Source organism: Nanorana parkeri, unplaced genomic scaffold, assembly GCF_000935625.1.
Source record: "Nanorana parkeri isolate BGI_ZX_2015 unplaced genomic scaffold, ASM93562v1 scaffold43, whole genome shotgun sequence".
Taxonomy (NCBI): domain Eukaryota; kingdom Metazoa; phylum Chordata; class Amphibia; order Anura; family Dicroglossidae; genus Nanorana; species Nanorana parkeri.
Window position 1 is genome coordinate 1,085,571 of NW_017306311.1, and position 14,610 is coordinate 1,100,180.

General features: G+C 40.5%; 1 protein-coding gene across 1 annotated transcript in view; it reads right to left on the reverse strand.

The window, feature by feature from the left end:
* SLC26A7 (solute carrier family 26 member 7) overlaps positions 1-14,610 on the reverse strand; it is a 38,931-nt gene that overhangs the window by 10,232 nt on the left and 14,089 nt on the right. The window contains exons 4-7 of the mRNA XM_018571976.1: positions 6,278-6,442; positions 4,839-4,991; positions 2,058-2,140; positions 625-772 (exon numbers count right to left, since the gene is read on the reverse strand). Coding sequence (XP_018427478.1) covers positions 625-772; positions 2,058-2,140; positions 4,839-4,991; positions 6,278-6,442 — 549 coding nt within the window. The remainder of the gene's footprint in view (positions 1-624; positions 773-2,057; positions 2,141-4,838; positions 4,992-6,277; positions 6,443-14,610) is intronic.

Genomic DNA, 14,610 nt, shown 5'->3' on the forward strand with positions numbered 1-14,610 from the left:
TGAAAAAGTGTTTGCCCCCCCCCCCCCACCCCTGTTAAAACATAACTTAACTCTGGTCTATCAGTCTGGAAAAGGTTATAAAGCCATTTCTAAAGCTTTGGAGCGAACCACAGTGGCAGCCATTATCCACAAATGGCGAAAACATGGAGCAGTGGTGAACCTTCCCAGGAGTGGGCGGCCAACCAAAATAAGCGCAGCGAGGACTCATCCAAGAGGTCACAAAAGACCACAACAACATCCAAAGAACTGCAGGTCTCACGTGCCTCAGTTCAGGTCAGTGTTCATGACTCCACCATAAGAAAGAGACTGAGCAAAAATGGCCTGCATTGCAGAGTTCCAAGATAACAAACGTGCAAAACTATGAAAAATCAGGAAGGGGCCAACACTTTTTCACACAACTGTATAATAGTCCATTTTTATTATACACATAAGAACATCCTTTTGAAATGTAATTTATTATGCTTATGTGGGCATTATGAATGATACTAAAGTAAAAATACTGAGTAATATTTGCATTGGTTCAGCTGTAGTGACTCAAAAAATCAGATTACGAGTTATGGGCATTGGTGAGATCAAAGCAATTTCCAACACAATCGATGGTGAAATAGATTATTTTGACTTTACCTGATTTTCAGAAACAGAATATTTAAATCTTTTGGCTGAATTATAGGCAAGAAATATGGAAACTGTGTATCCAACCAATGCAACACTGAAGGCTTCCACCACAACCTGCTGTAGAACATCCATCTCTGGGGCCTGAGGAAGAGGAATTCTGAAACAACAGAACAAAAGGAAACCTGACAAATAGTGACTGGGCTGATTTATGGCTTGGTAGGTTCAGCTTGCAGTACCACACTTGAATAGACATCTCCAAAGTTCACAAGGCATATTAAGAGAAAGGAGACATAATGCATGCCCCATGCTAACAAACTACACTTGTACTCTACCTATGAAGGAGTTTCACAATATTGGTCTCATGTTGAAGATCGGTCACTCACACATAAACTAGGGACATGCGGAAACATCCATTCAGCACTAGAACTTTCCAGTAGTCTTAAATAGATACCGTCACCTTGTCTTTTCAATGAGATAGTGGTGGCAAGGTGAGCATCAGGGGTTTGGGGAGGAAGAGGGTGTAGACTTTACAATAACACTGTCACTTTACCTTGACTATCTCTTTAAAGGAGAACCATTGGAAGAGTAAAACGCACTCTTCCCAATAGTTTGAGCCTGTGTGTGACACTGCAGCTGTACACATTAGCTATATGGATGGAGAACTGAGCAATCACAAACCGCTGATTACTCAGCTCACGGCTTCTCTCTGCAGAGGGTGGTGGCTATCATTCACTGCTCCCTGCAGGGATTCCTCCTTCCCCTCTCTCTGTTCCTCCAGTGCTCATTGAAGGGACAGGCATGGGAGGGGGTGGTCACAGCACAAGGAGCCAATCAGGTGTTCTGTAGTGTACATGTGCTGACATAGAATGTGCTGCTGCTCTTTCACAGTCCTACCGCAGTCTGGAGGAAGAGTGATGACCTAGCTGTATTGTTGAAATTACATACGTAAAATATAGGCCTGGCTAAAAAATCTTATGACTGGGCGGACAGAAATAAAAAACCCTTTAGCAGGAAAAACAACTCCATATACAGTATGTATTTCAACTGTGTATTTAGCTGTTTCCCTGAAGTCTGGCTTTCAAGACGTAAAAGGGAAAGTATGTGTACAGGGCATTCTGACAAAACAATTTACTATCAGTAGAACACTAGAGCAAGGTGATAAGAATTCTACTGCTTTGTTCAACCTCACCCTAGAGTATGTAATGAAAAAGATAACAGATAACACTACAGTCACCTTACTCAGTCAAACAAAACAGTACAGAACATATGCTGATAATATTGTGGTAATGAAAAGAAATCAGGACTTTTAAAGTGAAAGAAGAAAAACTTTAGAAAGATTAAAATATTTAGAAAGATCTCACGTCCAGAAAATCCTATGGCTCAGGCATTTTGCATAATAATGGAGGTTCTAGCCCGTACCAAGATATATACCAAAATATTACCCTTTTGGAATATATCCGATTACTTCAATGCCATAATCCTCTTCCATATTGGCAAAATAACAAGCAAGGGAGGTGACCGTGATCTGTGTAAAGGATGAGAACATGGTACTATTAGCAAACTGGGAAGGGTCATTGCATTAAAGTGCTATATGCATCTAGTTTTCATAAGTAATTACTAATTATTCTAGTTTTACTATAATTAATTTTTTTAGAGGTCACAGGATTAAGCTTTTTGACCTGGATGCCTGTTCCTTCAATTTATAATGATGGGACTGTTAAAAAAAATGTTTTATACCATGGCCTGAGGTGCAATAACAGAAAACAACATGTTTTCTACTAATTCATGGATGGATGCTGAATGTAAATGATAAAGAAAAATACTGATTTTACATTTTACAAAGCATATTGCAATGTATTGGTGATGCAATATTGTAAGAAATAACAACTACAAAATATGTTATGGGGGATAACCAAAGTCAGCAAGGTAAATGAGACATTAGCTGATTGGAACTGATTTCTGAAAACTTTAGAAAGGATAACTAGACCAAACCGAAAGTATGTCATCAATGAATTGTCATGATTACCTAGTTGTTGCAAATGTTTTGTCATGATTACCTGGTTGTTGCCAATGTTTTGTCATGATTATTTGGTTTTTGCCATTGTACTGCCATATTTACCTATGTGTTGTTTATGTATTGCTGCCATTACCCATTTGTTGCTCAGGTATTATTATGATTAGTCTTTCTTTCACAAGTCCTGCCACTGTTGCGCATGTATTGTTATGACTTCCCATTTCTTGCCTGTGTATCGTCAAGATTTCCCATTGTTAGCAATATACTGTCATGATTGCATATTTGTTGCCAGTGTATTGCCAATCTTACCCCTTTGTTGCACATGTATTGTCAGAATTGCCCAAATGTTTTCATAATATTTCCAGAATTGCCCCCTTGTTGCTCATGTTTTTTTTTTATGAATGCCTTTTTCCTACCCGGTATTGAGACCGGGAATGTTCAGATAGCAAGTACTATATGAGGTATAAGTACAAGTACAGATACTTTTCCAGTTTCAAGACTAGACTAGAGGAAAACTCATAAAAGATAGATAGATAGATAGATAGATAGATAGATAGATAGATAGATAGATATATGTATATATATTAGGGATGTACCGATACCATTTTTTCCAGACCAATTACAGGTACTGATACTTCTACAGGTACTCAGAGATACAAGTCCTGATACATTTTTGTTTAGTGTCATGTGATAGTTTTTCTAAAAAAAACAGATTAATGATTTCGGGACAGTGGTGGAGCGCCAGGGCCCAGTCCCATCTGCAAGCCCTGCAACCCTGGTAGTTCTCGTGAAAATGCCAAGTATCGGCACTGGTATCTGAACTGTTGTCTTGACACCCCTAATTGACACCACTGTTCGTTTCATAAATATTGTCAAGAATGTTCATGTATTGCTACTATTGCACAGTTGTTGCCCTTAAATGGTCGATTATCTTTTGGTTGTTAATGTATTGCTACCATTGCCATTTTGCCACAATTGCCCATTGCTTCTAAAGTACTGGCATGATTGTCTGTTTGTTGCCCATGTATTGTCACAACCGCACATTTTTTACCCAAGTATTGTCATGATTTCCCATTGAAATTGCCAGCACTGCCTATTTGTTGCCCATGTCTTATCACAACTGCTTATCGTTGCCTGAATGTTGTCATGGCTGCCAGTGTGTTGTCCATATTTGTTGCCTACTAACTGTCAGGATTGCAGGTGTGCTGCCAACCTTTATTGCCCACATATTGTTAATGTTCCCACTGAGTTGCCTGCATATTGTGACCATTGCCTTTGTGTTGCATTTGTGTTTCCTGTTAATTGCCACATCTTGTATGATATTTTTCATTTCCTTTTAATTCTGTGTGCGTGTGTGTTATTTCACTGCTACTATGTAGAGAGAATAAAGCGCATATATTTTCAGTTTCCTTGGGGTCTATGCAAATTAATTAAACATTATTAATGTCAAGCAATTGTAAATCTCTTCAAGATCCAATCATTAAATTCTGAGTCTAAGTGCCAATCACTACTACAGTTTGAAAGGGAGGGGTAGGGGGACTTTTAGGGGCTGGGGGGACAGGTGAAGTGTGTGTGTGGGGGATGGAATTTACCCCCTCACACCTCCACTATGTCAAGTAAGCAATTATGTTGCATAAATTAGACAGAATGTTGTGGAACACTTCAGAGTTTCTGAAGACCATCCATGCAGCCTGAGTCAGTGTATACTGTTCTGTTTTACTGTATGGCTCAGCAGTCAGACAATCCAAATGCATAACTGAATCCAGCTCTGTAACCCACTCAGCTAGAAAGTTTTTTAGATAGCACCAGTGGTGAGGAATGACAGCACTGGCCACTGAAAGGTACAGATCATGTATTTCTTGATAGATTTAATGCTGCCAGGGAGCAGTTTGAGATTTGCGCACCTGTCAACCTGAAGTACAACAAAGTAGTCTTCCAGAATCTTTTCATTGGAGGACATTCTGGCCAGATGTGTGCCATGGTTACTTTTTGTGCCTGAAATTTGAAGAAACTATCAGGGGGAGAGGGATGGTGGGATTATTTTTGTTTCTATTGTCTGACCTCAGCTGTGACATGAGATAAAGAGCAATAAAGAGCTTACTGCAGCCTCCATGCACAGGTACTGTTAGATGGGATAGCGAGAGAAATGTGTTAGGTCACTTTAAATATTGTATTTTTAATGAGATACAATAAAATGATTTGTACTTACTAGTATCAGGTCAATAGGAATAATAAACTTGATCTGATTCTTATACTTCTCATTCAGCTCTTTTGTCAGAATGAGCACTGTGAGGGACAGAAGGGACAACAACAGGGCTGATATTTGGATCATGTTGCTGTTTTTGAAAATGTAGATATAAATCTGCAACAAGAAAAAAAGAAGGTGAAAAACTAGTATAAGGAGTTCCAGCGCACAAATCCATTTTATCAAAGTGCACGTCACTGCAGGGACAAAGGAAAAAAAATAAAGAGGCTCATTGGTTAGTGGCCCTATCTGCAGAGTTTGGTGTTTTTTGTTTCATTTTCACCAAGAACACTGTGTACATCTGGTTTCTAATGTCCTTGGATTTGTACGAGTTTCCTCTCGGTGCTCATATTTTCACTGACAAAGCCAAAGCATCCCGAAAGGCTAAACAGCCTGTGCTTAATAATCTGTCCATATAGAGTGTATCTTAGGTAAATGTTCCTAAATGCTGTAGAGTTTGTCAGAACGTTAATTAATAATATAGACAAAAGCAAGAAAAGCCACCCCGTATGCCTCCATCTTTCCCCATAATGTTCACTGTCTGAGCATCTCCCTACACTGAGATAAACAAGATAAATGACAGCCGTTCTCATCAATTGATAACAAGCAGATAGGAGGCATGAGTAGGGCAATACACTGAACAATGCAAAAATACAAAAATTCCCAAGCTAGTTGTCCAGCTAGTCACTTCAAAGGACCTAATTAAACTGTTTTAACATATTGGGTTAAAAACAGGTTTTTGTAGCCTATGTTTGCAAATGCTTGTAAAACTACACTGCAGTGTTAAGGCACCTCTACAAATCGTGATCCCTAACACTAAACTAAATAAGTTCCCCAGCCTGGGCTTATATATACAGCAATTAATAAATCAAGAGCAGACATAGTTTGGTAGAAACTTCAAAGAGCAATAGACCAAAAATTTGGAATACAAGGTAGAAGAAGAAGGTTTTTTCTCACACTCTAATAGACCCCCTATATGAGTAGACGATTGGTCTATTCTTCTTATATATATGCATGTGCTCCTGCAGCTTTGGTGGCCTGAACCTAGGCTGCAGTATCTAAATAGCAGGGGGCCCACCATAAGATCCTACATTATTCTGGGCTTAGATTGGTAAATCCCAGGCAGGAGTCCCTTTTGCCCTTACTGTTAATGTCACCCTAAAACCAGCACCACACATAGGACGTTATGAGAGTCTTACAGAATATGTTCTTTCTGCAGGATGTGCAGTTTATGGTAGCCAAGAGCAGGTTCTACTGCCTTTTACAACTTACTGCATATCATAAAAAAAGGTGAATCTGAGTTGATTACAAATAATTTCCTTCATTTAAAGGGTCTCTAAACAACCACAGTCAGATGCAGGTTTATATAAGTAAATCACACAGACAGATGGTAAAGAACCTACATAGAACATCCCCAAAGGTCCAGATATATAAGGCATCTTCATTCCTAGCAGGAACTTGACTTGTGACGTCACCACGTGAGTTGCTGCTCCTGTTGTCATTGCACTGACTACAGGCTCTGAAAGAAGAAAAGTGGAACCCCCCAACTGCAGCAAAGACATTGACATCTGTTGGAAAGGAGGAAGCAACAATAAGGACCAGAATACACCAATCTTAGTAATACATGCTAAAAAAAAACAAAAGTCTAAAACTGACTGCCGATTTCAAGGCAACCTTGCTCTTCCTATTTAAAACATAGCTCCACTCTTGCTGAGAAAAAAGAAGAAAATCATCCCCTTGGTAATTCTATATATTGTAGGGATTTGAAAATAAATGATTAAACACAATCCTTCCTGCTGCCTACAGTAACTACACTCACTTCCCAATTTCAGCAGTTACTCCTTACTTTCTGAGTGCTCCGTGGGAGGTTCATGCCGTTGCAGTCACATGATCACTCCAACCGGAACAGAAGAAGAAGCCTAAGCCAATCACATGAGCAGGAAATTATATTTGTGGGGGCGCTCTGTGCATGGACTGTATACAGAACACATCTATACAAGGAAGCCTTTTGTGAATTCATTTAAGTTAATTTATGTTATTTGCATAACATTATGCTCAGATGAAGCTGGGAAAGTGAGACTATAGCTGTTAGGGTAAAGGTGAGACTGTGAGCTTGAGTTAGAAAATCACAACATTTGGGCACATGAGAGAATCCATGATTCAGCACACCATCCATAACTGTAATATAGTCTAGGTGGACTATCCTAATAAAGCCAGGTTCTCTGTTCTAAGTTATAAGCACATATCCTGCATTGATTAGAGCATTGGGCACCTAGACTGGAAGAGATGGAAATGACAAGTATGCACAATAAGCTCCAAACAGCAGAAACAGTGTGTTATCTGTTCTATAAATGGAGTTTATACAAACAATGATTCTGATTATTCTCTGCGCAATGGTGGTGTTATGGAACACAGAGGTAATTGCTTTTATTACTTCAGTGGAACATTTAGGTGGATAATAGCTAAATACTCACAGTTAAAATTCTGCCAAGAAGTTGAAATGTTCTTCCACAGGTTGTCCATAAAACTGAACCTTTATTGCAGTCTTATAAAACAATTTCAGACAGGCAATTCACCAAGTCCTACTATCGTGTTACATGCTACTTGTGTGCTTTATCAAGATAGTGACATTCTCCATGTTTCTCCATGATGTTTTTCCATGTGCCAGCATTTATTTTCAGAGCATGGTTAACTCTGATATCCTATTATTCCATTACAGGGAACATATGATGGGTTAGCATACTGTTTTCAGACTCTGATTTACTAAAGGAGTAGAGCATGTACACTTTCAAAGTGAATTTGCACTTATCATAGTTAATGGGGTGACAGAAGGTGAACATTTATTTTACAAAGAATACCCAATCATGTGTCAGGAAAATTTGAAAAAAAAATGGATTCTCGCTCACATGATTGGATGACAATTTCACCTCATTAGCCAAGCTCATTTTTTCTTTGCAAATGGAATTTTCCCTTAGTTTAGACATTTTTCTTTCTAATTTAGGAAAATATAAAATATTGGTAAATATTATGTAGTTTTCAACCCAGCCAACAGTTGGAGCTTTGGGCATGTTTTACATGTTTTCCTTTTATCTTCTTTTGAACAAAGTCCATTGTTTATAGAGCTCAGTAGCTGAAGCTGAAATTTACAAACACAACTGACTTAGAGAAGTCAGAGGAATGAGTTGTTCCTTATTGGCCAGCTCCTTTCAAGGATTCTATCAGGCAAGGCAAGATGAAAGGCAGCTTCTACTGTACTGTATCTTTAGTGAACCTATTCTGCTTTGATAATCCTTTGCTGTGTAATTAATGTTTATTTGTATAACAAAGACAGTACATAAAACATCAGTTTAAAAAGATATAAACTTTTTTTAAATGTATTTAAAAACATTTAGTTCCTCTTCTAAACCTAGATCAGGTGTTTTTCTGGTTGCTGGATGACCCACCCCTTCCTGCTCCAAGTGTGCTAGGTGTCCCACTGACCAATAAGGCACTAAGGAAAACAGAAAGGGCAACCAGAGAGCAGCCAAGAATGATTTTGTCTCTTTTTATTGCATCTTGTGCACTTAGGGATAACAGTGTTTTCTGAAAAGGAAAAAAATGTATCGCTATAGGCACCACTAGCTTCGTGCCACTGTTTGTGAAATGCATTTCAGTCCCCTCCCCTCACCCACTTACTGTCAGGAACGCAGGCTGTGCAGGACTCTGAGGCCAGCGCGGGGACGGCCCCGTCATCGGCGTCCAGTTGCTAGGCAACGGGCGGCCGTTCCTCAGCGCTCCTCCTCTCCTTCTCACAGGCAGTGTGACGCGACGGACGAGGCCCGGCGGCGTCCCGTTGCTAGGAGACGCTCGGGTCGGGTCTCGTCTCCGGCTCCGCCCCCAACAATTGCCTCTGCCTACTTAAACTGAGGCTGAACACTTGCTCGACGTTCTAGCAAAATAGTAAGTCGAGCAAGCTATTAGGAACCCCCATCGTGAGCAGAGACCCTGTGACCAGCCTCTGGAGCTACATTTCATCGATCCAGCCTGCAGATACCCCCAGCACCAAGGAACAGATACACTTCCCCTGACTGGACTCTCACCAAACAGCAAGTATATCACTGCCATTCTATATACAGGGGAAGTGTTGGTACTGCCACCTTGTGGGGAAGTCTCATATTACATCCTCTCTGCTCTTCTGCTATCTACTCCATTATTGCTGCTTATCCATAGTTGTTGTCACCTGCATGTACTCATAGTGGGCTTAGTGACGTTAACTGGCTCTCTCTTCAAACACTGTTGCACCATATACCCTGGACGGTAATTCCTCAAACCATATGAGATGGATTAGTTCGATCCTTAGTGAAGCAACTAAGGAATCGAACTACAATTCACAACACGGCCCCAATGCTATATAATTGGGAGCGTGATTATACAACAAGATTACAACTCAATGCTCCCAGGATAAATGGTGTATGATGTGTAAGGGGTTCCGACTGCACTCACTGACTTAAAGTGTTACTGCGAACCTCCCTACTGAACCATTTCCACTTACCTCCGCAGCTGAGATCCAACACTCGCCATCGTGCTCGCAGGAAGCGTTACACTTACTGTATATTTAACCACGCCATGCTTTTCCACCACCCCATTCTTTAATTGGAGCCAAGAGTTGAAACCTCTGTAAGCTCTGTGTTGAGTGATGTCAGAGCTTACCCAAGGTTTATAATGTCCTTACTTTCCTCATTTGACAGACCCGGCAATTGGCCATTCCGAGAGCAGGACACATGCTTCCCTATATCTGAATGCTAGGGGTATTTCTTAAGGGATGTGACTGACCAATGGAGCATAGTCATTGGGGAGGGGAAAGGAATGTATCTTTTTCTATAATCGTTTCCATCGTCCCACGTATAAAATCTGCAGACAAACTGCAGACAAACATACTTCAAAAGCTGCTGAACTTTAAACGTTGTACCTACTTGAAGATACTTGAAGATATTTCTGTTCCAGTGACTACTTACAGGTGAAACTCGAATAATTAGAATATCGTGCAAAAGTAATTGCAGTAAGTGCTGCAAAAGGGGCCCAAACCAAGTACTGAGTACATATGCATGCTTGTACTTTTCAGAGGTCCGATATTGTTCTATGTACAATCCTTGTTTTATTGATTGCATGTAATAATCTACTTTTTTGAGGTTGTGGATTTGGGGTTCTTGGGGTTTTCATGAGCTGTAAGCCATAATCATCACAATGATGACAAATCACGGCTTGAACTATCTTGCTTTGCATGTAATGAGTCTATCTCATATATTAGTTTCACCTTTTAAGTTGCATTAGTGAAATAAATGAACTTTGCACAATATTCTAATTATTCGAGTTTCACCTGTACATTTGATCTCATCACTTTCTCTCCCAATGATAATGATCAATAATAGAATAGAAACCGACAGGTGTTTTCACCCACTCCTAACCTACCCAAAACGAAAAAAATACGCTTCAAATTCTATTCAAAATTTAAAAAAGTGTTTTCTTTAGAAAAACTTTAAATTGTTAGTTCACCTTTCACAAAAAATAAAAAAGTGACCTAACTAACAACACCCTTCCCACTCCTCCGGTCCCTGCTGCACTTAGCTGCTGTCATGACCATCTACCAGTGACCATGCTAGCTAGTAAAACAGACCCTTCAAAACTTTACTACTCAGCCCTGGAGGCTATATATCATCATCATGCTGGCAATGGCAAACGGTCATTGGTCAACATCCCAGAAGAAGAGATTCACATTGGTCAGCAGAGTCACGTGGTAAAATTAACCAAAGACCGCTTACCAATGACAGCATTATGCAGAGGTTTGTAATCCAGCACACTTGTCTTTTTTTCTGAAAAGATTAACTTACCCATTGAGATTTTCTTTTATGCCCTTTATTTATCTTGTTGGTATCCAGTTGTTTTAATCCTGTATTACATACCTGATCAGGTTACTTATATAACAGTGAAAATGGTTGTATATCCAGTTCTCACACCAACAACACTGCTTGTACTTTTTACAATTCTGGAATTCTCACTTCTGTCCTATTATCTAATCAAATCTCGAGTATGTTGCACAAACTTCCACTTCATTAACGCTTCATAATGCTGAGAAAACCCAATTAAGATATATTAAATGTATTGCACTGTTAGCATTACTTAGATGATTAATTAGGTGATACCTATAATCCTGACATGTTTATGCAACACAACCCGGAGGCTGATTCACTAAAGAAACTAAAGAAGATCAGGGATAAAATGTAAGGCAGGGGTAGCCAAACTCCGGCCCTCTAGCTGTGGTGGAACTACAAATCCCATGAGGCATTGCAAGAAAACTAAAGAAGATCAGGGATAAAATGTCTTTAGAATCTTGCAATGCCTCATGAGATTTGTAGTTTCACCACAGCTGGAGGGCCGGGGTTTGGCTACCCCTGATGTAAGGCCTTGTTCACACCGAAAGAGGTGCGTTCCAGAGCGGTTGCTCCCCGGTTGTGTAATGCTCCCCACACGCATTACACAACCAAATCATTTTGCAGTAATGCCACCTTGCTCCACGGAGGCACAGTACGCACACTTCAAATGCATCAATTGGGTGCCATTTACTTTAGTTAACTTATAACAAGAACTGATTTGTTGCACATTACAATATGAGAAGGAGGGTGAGGGGTAAATCAGGATATCCTCGAAACATGGATGGTCTCCAACACCAGACTAGGCTCTCATCCCTTCCTAAACTGGCCATACACCTAAAGATTATCTGCAGATTTCCTATGGTCAGATGCAAAAAAGTGCAACAGATTCCTCCATCTACGCTCAACTGTGTGGATGGAGGAATCTCCCACTGGGCCAAACTTCAGTATCTTGCTAGGGGGCCCCTCTTCCTGTCAAAATACCTGAACAATCTGATTGGATGCAGGCATAGTTCAGGTGTTTTAAGAGCCAGCAGGGCTGACTAGCAAGATACTGAAGCTTGGCTCAGTGGGAGATTCCTCCATCCATACAGTTTAGCTTAGATGGAGGAATTTGTTGCACTTTTTCCATCTCACCATAGAAAATCTGCATCTATAGGTGATAATCAAATCTCATATGGTCATTTCATATATTAATCAGGATCCATGATCACATCATTTCAAGTGTCCCAAGGTGAAAACAGTAAAAGTCCAGTAAAAAATCAGCCGATGATGCTTAAAATCACATAAGGTCTACACCAATAAAGTGTTCCAGTGCGTATATACACTGAGTGGCCAGATTATTATGACCACATGACGTTTGTAGGCAAATTAGCTATAATTTGGCGCTGAAGTTGCTGGAGGGCCAGACCATTATAAATAGGGAAGTAGGTTGTTTACCACAACAGTAGAAGTGATTTTTTTCTGAAGATATGTGTGGACAACGCGATTTAACAGCCTTTGAACGTGGGATGATTGTTGGCGCTCGTTAAATGTTCAAGAGCAGCTGTTGTTAAAGTGTTTAAAAACTGGGCTGTCAGCCGAAAATCTCGGTCTGAACGTGCGAATTGTGGCCGTCAGCGACTTGTCAATGTTAGGGCAGAACGGAGAGTGGCAAGACTGGTACAAGACAACAGAAGGGCAATAGTGCAGTGTCAGATTCCTCGCATCACCTTTCAACATCTCGTGGAGTCAAGAGGCGGCACAACGAAGTCATCTCGTGGAGTCATCTCGTGGCCCAATGAAGTACTGATGGGGTGGTCATAATAATCTGGCCACTCAGTGTATATCCCAGTGCTCTCATAAAAATGACCAACTGTTCCCAGAAGGTCATTTACAGCGGTATATTTCACCCTAATCCGGCACAGTATCACCAAAAGCTTCAGATCGTTTCGTCCACCTCTCCTTCCACGATCACTCACAGCTCATATTACATTATTCAACACCACCGTCATGGAATAAAAAAAGTGCTCATAGAGTAATCCGTAAAAACATGATCATTTAGTGAACAGACAATTCTACTCAAAGTTAAAAAAGGAAAAAGCCGCCCTGTGTAATATCCTCCCCCGTCCCGTATGCGCGATGACGTCAACAGCCTTCGCCTTCCTTTTTTCCCCTGACCTAACCTAACCCACCCTCCCCCTCCAAAGATGTGTGCTTACCTTGATACAATGGCCCCAGTCCTCAGTGTTAGCTTACATCCAGCGCTACAAGTCTTGATGGTCCTGGTCACGCCTGTGCATTACACCCCAATAGACTTCTATGGAGTTGTGTCCCAAACCTGGAGATGAAGAGAGACAGTCCCAAAGAAGTTTCTGGGGCTGTAATGCACAAGTGGTCACTGTTAACAAACAGTGGAACCATGACCATTAGATCTAGGCAAGTATGCTTCTATGGATGGGGAGAGCAGGCTAGGTTAGGTCAGTGGATGGAGGCAAAAGATGATAAGTGCACTTTGTTTTAAAATATACTTATCCTTTAATGTTCTAGTGCGATCTTAATCCTGGTATTTTAAGGCAGGACAGCTGAGAAGGTTCCTGTGTATACTCCTTACTCAACCAGTCATTCACTATATCTCCAGTGAGGACAGTTACAGTTACTTCCTCTAGGCTACTATTCTTTAGGCGCCAGCAGCCAACATCTTAAGGAATACCACACAGGAGGATAACTACTTCCTTCTAGCCCAGGGACCTGGGGAAAGATCTTTCATAGTGACATTCTCACAGGGCACTTTTTTGCATTTGCTGTTCTCTTTCAGGAGATAGATTCTACTTTTAGCTGTACTACGGAAAAATATCATTTTTATAGTGTTTTAATCTTGTCAGTGAGCATTAATATAATATTGTAGATGTAGAGTGTTAATGGGGGCAAACCTATTTGTTGTCTATGCAGGATGGCTAGAGGAATTGCATAATGACTGATCCTTGCTTTTTCTTCTCTTAGTACAAGTCTATAGGCCAGATCCATCCATATATGACTAATATATCAATAGATAAAGACTAGCTTCTGCCAGTAAAGAGGGATGTTTTTTACATTTATGGGTATAGGGATCATTTATATGTCTGTATTGTAAATGAATTGCAAACATACAAAATATGGAAAAGCAAACAAGTAAAATGTAACACAATGTACAATAATACTTTTACATAGAAGGTTATAATGCAATTTAAATCTTCCAGAAGAGACACTACACTGAGTGGCCAGATTATAATGACCACCCCTACAGTACTTCGTTGGGCCACCTTTTGCCTTCAATACTGCGGCGATTCTTCTTGGAATTGACTCCACAAGATGTTGAAAGGTGATGCGAGGAATCTGACACCATGCCTGATGAATAGCACTGTCCAGTTCTGTGAGATTTGATGGTTGTGGAACCAGCTGCCTGATGGCTCTTTCAACTTCATCCCACAAATGCTCAATTGGATTGAGATATGGTGATTGTGGGGGCCACCTAAGCAAGGTAAAGTCTCCCTCATGTTCTTGAAACCACTCCTGCACAATACGAGCACCGTGGCATGGCGCATTGTCTTGTTGGAAGAAGCCATCTCCATTGGGATATGCCATCAACATGATAGGATGAACTTGATCAGCAACGATACTTTGGTATGTTGTGCTATTCAGGCGTTGTTCCACACGAATTAAAGGGCCCAAATCATGCAAGGAAAACATGCCCCAAACCATAACACTGCCCCCACCAGCTTGAAGGGTTGTACTCATGCATGTGGGGTGCATGCTTTCATGCTGTTGCCGCCAAATTCTCACTCTGCCATCTGCATGATGCAACTGGAAAC